This window comes from Thermobia domestica, chromosome 2 (genome assembly GCF_964235325.1).
Source record: "Thermobia domestica chromosome 2, izTheDome1.hap1.1, whole genome shotgun sequence".
NCBI classification, from domain to species: Eukaryota; Metazoa; Arthropoda; class Insecta; order Zygentoma; family Lepismatidae; genus Thermobia; species Thermobia domestica.
This window is the reverse complement of record NC_137455.1, coordinates 328,931,870-328,940,256: the sequence shown is the minus strand read 5'-3', so window position 1 is coordinate 328,940,256 and position 8,387 is coordinate 328,931,870. Positions and strand designations below refer to the sequence as shown.

The window sequence follows — 8,387 nt, the reverse complement described above, 5'->3', positions numbered from 1 at the left end:
ATTACTTTATAAAAAGAGGATGACTGGCCTCGTGATTCGAATTCAATACCCCTTCTTAATGGTATTTCTTGAATCGTTTTTAGAATTTGATAAGTTTATAAAATGTATACAGCATAGAAAAGGAAGATTTGTAATAACACAGAACTGAATTATTAATCAAAGTATCTTTGTAAGATAAAAAAATAATATAAGTACAGAAGCATAAACAAGTTACAGTAACATATAGCACTAGTTTAAAATCAACTGTTAATTTTGAAGACAGTATTCCTGGCAGAAGTTTATGTTATAAATTATAATTAGAACATGAATATGATAAAATACATAAGTTGGATGAAAAGCAGTGGTAACATTGTTCTCACGTATGAGAGTTGTGTCTCAGCATTACAAGAGTTATGTAGTTGATAAGGGGATGTGGGACGAGGAAAAGTGGCAAATGGTAACAAGTATGTGTGTTCTTCAGTCAAAAACAGCAGTGCCGTAAAGTAGAGGAGGAAAGGCGAAGTGCCATAGCAATATGTTTCGGAAAGACGAACAACGTGCGTGGATCAAGATTGAAGTAACACATGGGTGCAGTGTACAACAATGTTTTCAGGACTTCGTGACGACTGTTTCACCAGAATGAAGGAATCACTTCGCAGGCAGTACTACGACACAAGAGAGTCCATCATATGTGCCATACGGCGGGAGATTGACAAAGATTAACGCACTGACGGTGTACGATACCCTCCAAATATGTGGCAGAAGGTGATAGAGATGGGAGGCGATTACATTGAAGGAATGTAACAGCTGTTCTTCTGTATATAAAGCTAGGTACGAATTATAACAATGCTGCCAAGCCAGACGAAGAGTGTTCTGGGAGAAGGCAGCAGTTTTCTGGCAGCCAAATGGTGAAATCATAGTGGTTGGTACGGCAACTTGAACATTAGTCCTAAGCGTGGTTAGAGTAACTTCAACGGCGGAATACTGCAGGGTGGAAGGCAACGAACCACCACCACCACTGTATATTTCCTTAGTTTGCTGACAGCAAAAAGATAACATATGTGCAATGGTCTCTCGCAGGTCAAAATACAGTTCCAGAGGTCAAATATCCCTCCATTCGGATTTTCGGGAGAGAGATGTTTGGGAAGTACTAGTGCACGAGGAAGTAGCAATGTGAGGAAGATAGGTGAAGAAAGATAGACAAGCAAAAGCAAAATGTTTAAGATACTTAAATGGAACGTACATACTAAGTTAGAGGGAGGGAAATTAGAAAATCTTAAAGAAGAAATGAAACAAAATAATTTAGAATTGGTAGGAGTTTGTGAAGTTAGATGGGAAGGTAATGGGGTATTGAACAGCGAAGGATATAGAATGTTTTTCTCAGGTAATGAAAAGGGCAGGCATAACAGTGTATGATTGATTCTTGGTAAGCATTTAATGAGAAGGTAATGAAAGTAGAATTTGTTGACGATAGAGTTATGATGTTAAGACTTATAGTAAATGAAAAACGAAGATCTAGTAGTGATACAGACATACGCACCAACGACTTCTCCTACAACTGAAGAAGTAGAGGCAAATTATGAGAAAACAGAAGAAATTATAGGCAGGGAGAAGAGGGGTGCATATGTAATTGTAATGGGATATTTCAATGTGTTGTGGCAGAACAACAGGAAGATAGTGTCGTAAGTAAATATGATTTAAGCGAAAGAAGTGAAAGGGAAGAGGAACTGATTAATTTCTGTAGACAGAATTCACTAGTAATTTGGAACACTTGGTTCAATCAGTATGAGAGAAGATATACCTGGTAATCCGTAATAGACGGCCGAAGATATCAGATAGACTATGTTATGATTCAGAACAGATATCGGAATAGCTTGAAGAACTCGAAGACCCTCTCTGGGCTGACATTTTCTCTGATCATAACCTTGTGCTGACCGAACTGGATATTCAATTGAAAAATGAAGGCAGAATAAAACAGGAAACAAGGTTGAATACTGAAAGGTTGTAAAACGAGGAAGTAAGAAATTTTTGGTTGAAAAATTCGAAGAAAAATATTTAAACGAGGAAAGAACAGGTGCAAATAGTAACAGACGGTGGAAGCACGGGTGCTTTCCATACAGCAGGCTGCAGAAGAAGGGATAGGTTACCACAAACACAAAACAGCTAAGAAACCACGGATTACAGAACAGATGTTGCAGAAAATAAGGGAAAGAAAGACGTGGAAACATGCTGATACAGAAGTGTAGAAAGATGTAGAGAAAGTTAAACATCGAGTTACGAAAAGAAACAGACAGAGCAAGGAAAGAGTTTTACAAAAGAAAATGTGAGGACGTAGAAGAATTAGAAAGAGTTGGGAAGTATGAGGAAATATAAAAGGAGGTGAAATCTATAAAACGTATGAGGAAATAAGGGGTATTACGACAGCTGTAGAAAATTAGAATGGGAAGGTAGTCAGGAAAGAAATGAAGTCTTACGAAGATGGAAGGAATGTGTTGAGGACTTATATGAGAGTAGGGATAGATTGTGTGACCTAGATGTCGAAGTAGAAAATGAAGTAGACGAGAATGATAAAGGGTTTAGTATTTTTCGGGATGAGTTTGAAAAAGCTATATCCGAGATTAGGAATGGAAAGGCAACTAGGATAGATAATGCACCAATCGAACTCATTAAGAATAGGGGAGATAAGAGCAAGGAAGAATTGTTCTACTCTGCAATGAGTGCTGTACTATTGCATTTACTACCATTCACGACTGCTATGACTTCATTCCACATCCCATCAGAATTGTTCGTTCTGAGGAAGAAAGGTGGCCCAATGCCATAATACAGTGAGTTGTACTTTGTTCAGGTATTTTCATTAAATTTATAAGAAACTGAAGATACTTTTGTTGTTATTAAAGTTGAGAAAAAATACGGTAATGTATCCTAAAAGACATTTATTACATAAAAATGATTTGGCTATCACACATTCGCAAAATATAAAAATAAGTACTGAATTTCTTGAAAAGCAAACAGGCAAATTAATTTATTAAGTGAGTTTCAAAAACTATTAAATTTAAACTAACAGGATCACAAATAATCACAGGATCACAGGCTGCAAATTAAAAACCTACAGACACTGTAGGCACACCAGTGGTCCCGCGTAACGTAGTCGCTAACTCTCTCGCCCTTGGTGAGAGCGGTCCCGGGTTCGATTCCCGGTGGGGCACTCGGTCGAAAAAGTGTGAAAAGCTTTTTCAGGTCAGCCATCCTGGATGAGGTTTTCCTGGGTTTTCCTCATCACACCAGGCAAATGCCGGCGTGGTACCTGATATGTAGGTCCCAGGCCACTTCTGTCCTTCCTCAATCCTTTCTTCCTTCCTTCCCTGTCCCCTGATAGTGTGCTCGCCGAGGGACGTCATCCCTCAAACGTGACGGGCTAACATGGCCATAGATGCCGAAAGCCCAAAAATCTAAATTTCTGCAGGTACACTAACTTGTTATATTTCTTTCGATATTAAAGTTATTGATATGTTTATATGATAAAGTTAAGACTATCAGCTAATTAAAATGAATAAGTAAAATATGAACATTTATTATTTAAAAAAGAAAAGAAAATACTTGATATGTGATCATAAGAATTTGTTGTTACTGTTTAATCACATTAGCGATAGGTTCCTATAACCACACTATGCATCAGTTGGTTCGTATATTTTCATGTATTTTAAATTATTATGGACATTAAAAAGAGTTTGAAGAAACATACACTAGTCTAGAAAGTACAGATCACCAGGCCGGTAGCCAGCCCAAAAATGTAGGGGGGGGGGGCGATCCAACCATATTATAGTTCATTTGCAAGCCTACCGTAAAAATTTTAGAGGGGACCAGTAAAAATTTAGGTGGGGCCCGGCCTCCCCTAGACCCCCCGGGATACGGGCCTGCAGAGCACTATATTTGACAAGAATAGCTTGTTTTACATCGTAATTCAACATTATGCGCCTAACTATTATGGCGGCTCACACAATTATATAAACATTTCCTTGATAACGGCTAGCAACGTACTAACAAAAATATATTGATTAATCTACAGAATATAACTTACATTATTTTTTCTTCTTCTTCTTCTATTTTTCGGCTAGTGCTTGAGCACTCCTGCCCTGATTACTATCGAAACATACAATATACAACGAGCGTTATCGTTGTATTCTACTGCTGATTTTTTTGTTTGTTTTAATTTCTGTACTATGTACACAGTAAGTAATACGCTTACAAATTATCCGCAATCACAAACTACTAATGTAGCTACTGAATTTGATCTGAATAAGAAGAAACCATATTATAAGAATACGATTGAATTAATAAAAACTTTTTAAAGTTCAAGGTTTTATTAAAATTGCAAGAAAAATGAATGACGAATATGTTGAGGGAATCAAAGAAGAGATAAAAATATTAATATTCTTTCTTTCTAAACATTTCGTCATAAACATTCAAACTTACACATTATATTTAGTTCATTTATTATTTTAAAGAAAAGTATAAAGATATAATAAAGAGACGACAGTAGTACTGAATTTTCCATTAATGCAAGAAAATGTCTATAATGAATACGTCGAACTAGCTTTGCCTATTTATTTTGTTTTAAGAATAGAAAATACTTTCTAAATGAAAAAAATTGTTTGAAAAATAAAGTATAAAACCTACCTTTGACTTTGAAAACATCTCTTGCAGTAAGTTTAAAATTAATGTATTTAATTATTGAAACTAAGTTTTCCACTAACTACAACAATTTGTCTTTAGTCAATCGAAAGGATTGATATTCAGTTTTATTATCGATTTGAAACCTTTAGCATTTGTTTAGTTATTTTTTTAAAATATAGATTTTTGTCCTTAATATTTTAAGAACCCACCAGTCCAACAACATGCGAACCCACTAGAATTGTAAGTCTTCTGTATGTGTTGAATGGTTTTCTCCAAAATGCTCCGATTTAATTGGAAGTGTATCCTTTATTTTTACAATATATCTATGTCAAATTTTGTTACTGAATAGTGTTATTGTGTCATTTACCTAGGTCAGCGTTCTCAACGTGGGGGATCCTAGGAGAATCGCGAGAGAGTTTCATGGGGTTTGCGAAGATAAGCGGAAGAGATAAATGTAATTAGAATCTAATACTGGAAAATATTTTAAAATATTTTGAATTTTGTTCTGATAGGCATATTTTTTATTTTTATACATATTGTTAAGAACAACAAGAAATATTAATAGTTCTACTAAACATTTTCAACATGTTCAGATTTGTTTTAAAATCAATTTAAATGAAAGAGGTATTATATAAAACCAATGAGAACTGCATATTGAAATACCAGAAAAAATATAAATATAACAAAACCTGCATATTGAAATACAATTAAAATTGAAAGCTAATGAGAAACTTGAGCATGACGTGATTTCACTAGTGCAGCAATGTCCGATTCAATCTTCGTGACGCACAATATCAAGTCATTTAAAATACTCAATAACTTTTTTGATAGCTGTCCAAGACTTTTTAAAACCAAAATTAAGCATCTTAGATTCTTGATCATATGACCCAAAATCAAGGGGTTATGAGGTTTTAAAAGTTTCAAACGGCCTCCATTTTGAAACTGTATGATGGATCTGATTCAATATTTGCAATATGAATGAACTGATCAAATTTGGTTTAATCCATTTGCTTTTAGGGAGGTTATTATATCCACTATATACAAGAAATAGATTCTACTATTATAGAAATAGGTGGTTATCGTGAGATCTCCGCAATAGGTATATTAAAATTCCCACACCAACTTATTACAAACCAGTAATTATAAGAGGGTCACTGGCAAGAGGACGTGATGACAAAATGGGAGCCGTAATAGGAATTAGGTTCAGAACCATTGACCTAGTTAAAAGTATATACTCGAATTTTAGTATAGTATTTCATATTCTCATTTTGCTGAAAAATTATAATTACTACTAAACCTATTTTTCAGATTTTTCCTGAATTGTTGAAAAAAAGAAACGAGGATTTAATGAGAGCGCCAAATCGGAATTACAATGGAAAGTTGTAAAATTTTAAATATCATCTTGATATGTAGTACTATTTCTGTAATATCAGGACAAGGACTTTCAGGAAACCTTGATAATATATCAAAGAATATAAATATTATCAGCAGTCTATCTATTTATCTTAGTAAATTGTATCTGGAAGTATTGCCTGGCACGAAACAAATAACGTATGCAGATTTAACAAGTAACCACCTTACAGATTATGTTGTGACAAAGATATATGAAATAACAAAACTACCAACTCTAATCAGAAGTAGATGCGAAACAAACTCGAAAAGTCAAATGAAACTTTCAAATACTCGATCGTTGCCAAAGAGTGATTTATTTATTGTGCTATTTGAAAACGAAAAATATTTGAAGGACGAACTTTTCAGTAAGCATGGATTTTTTGAAGGAGGTAATACAGCGAATTTTGTGTTTGTATCAATATCTAATGCAACAAGAAAAATACAGCAGAAGTTTAATAAGTTGTTAGATTCATGTTGGAAAGTCCAAATGCTTAATGTCTTGTTCATGGCTCCAATTTCTTGTAAGGACAAGAATACTAACTGGAAGTATTTGAAAGATGATCCCGTATGTGTACTCATGAAGTGGCATAATCCATTTTCGAATTTGAAAAGTATCAGAGTTGCAAATGTAAACGATAATTTCAACATGATATTAAGAGATGAGTTTTATCATAGGAAGCTCGTGAACTTGTATGGTTATAAACTTACTACATCAAATTTTAATTATAGTCTTATGCCTACATTTCATTACATAATAGATTCTTCAGGCAACGTACAAACTGATGGTATTTTCATGACATTATTTCGAACATTAGCTGATAAAATGAATTTTTCTGTAGTTCCTAAGATAATTCATCGAGGACCAATTACAGCAAGAAAGTTAGAGAATGGTTCATGGTCTGAAGGTGTGATACAGGATATCGTTGAAAATCGCGTTGATTTAGGATACTGTTCATTCTTGGTGACAGCAGAGAGGTTTCAAGATGTAGCCTTCTCTATTGTAATCGCAATGCAATCTTACTCTGTATTGGTTAGAAAGGCAAAAAAAGTACCACACTGGAGATCTTTGATCAATGTTTACGATAAGGAAATGTGGTTGTCAATTGTGGGATTATTCTGTTGTTTCTGTTTCGTACTATGGGTCTTCGTAAATATAAAATCTTCGACGAGGAGAAAGGAAAGTTTAATGAACATTACCTTAAAACATTTATGCGTCTTATTAGGTATGTCTGTACCACAACCAATTAATACTTCTTTCAGAATTCTCTTCTTTTTGTGGACATACTTCAGTTTGATTATCACAGTCCTTTTTCAAGGCAGACTTGTGTCTGACCTTACTGTTCCAAAATATCAAGCAGGTATCAACACTTTGAGAGAATTAGTAGATGCAAACATTCCGATATATGGATTGGCTGCTGTTCAAAAACTGTTAGATGATAAATTAGATTATGTACTTTCATGCCTGCTCGAAAGGTTCCATGAGGAAAGTGACTTGCCTAGACGTATAGCACACTTGGCAGCAGATGGAAATTTTGCATTAATAGGCCCTAAAGTCAACTTAGAATATGCAATCGGTAATCTGGAAGGAAAGCATCTACCTGTCTGTGATACATACCATTTCGTAGACGAGGTACTTGGAACGCAATTAATATCTTTCGCTACTCCAAAATCATCTCCATACATATCATACTTCACAACACTCATAAAACGACTTCATTTTGGTGGAATTATTGGCAAATGGTCTCAACGTTATGTGAGAAAAATGCAACGCATATTTGGTTGCAAGGATCCATATGATTTCGATTCTGGAGTCAAACTATCTTTGCAACACCTTCAAGCAGCTTTCTACTTATTGGTTATAGGGCTCTCTTTGTCTTGGATGACGTTTCTCAGTCTCCTGTTAAGGATTAAATTGAAGTTAAGTCTGAAATAGCGTTTCTTTTTCTGATTGTTTCTTTTTATACAAATTTAGATTTAATTTTCTGGCATTCCTTGAATCAAATATGAAGTTTAACATTTTTAAATCCATTTTTGTGTTACATAAATGTACAGCCTGATCATGAGCAAATAGAAAATGACAAATTTTAATAATAGTCTGCATATAAAGTACGGCATAACCGTTCCAATAATGTTTTTATTTTCTCAAAGATAAGTGTGTGAGATGATTAAGTTGATACCTTCCGACATGTCAGGTATCATGTTGCGGTAAAATTTGGATCACCCTATATAATATAAAAATTAGGACTGTAGGTAGAAGTGTATTTTCTACTGTAATTTTTGATTTGGTCGTATTTAGTGTCAAGAAAAAATGGTGTATCTTGGTTAGGTTAGGTTAGGTCGTG

The 8,387-nt window shown here is 34.5% G+C and overlaps 1 protein-coding gene across 1 annotated transcript; it reads left to right on the top strand.

Moving 5' to 3' along the window:
* The first annotated feature begins 6,691 nt into the window (after positions 1–6,691).
* LOC145679523 (ionotropic receptor 21a-like) lies at positions 6,692–7,978 on the top strand. Its single transcript, XM_081750102.1, has one exon. It carries the CDS (start codon positions 6,692–6,694, stop codon positions 7,976–7,978), a length of 1,287 nt encoding a protein of 428 aa, XP_081606228.1.
* Positions 7,979–8,387: the final 409 nt, after the last annotated feature.

Bases quoted from the DNA above. Each gene is read 5' to 3' on its own strand.
- LOC145679523 (XM_081750102.1), top strand. From the start codon at position 6,692: ATGATATTAAGAGATGAGTTTTATCATAGGAAGCTCGTGAACTTGTAT.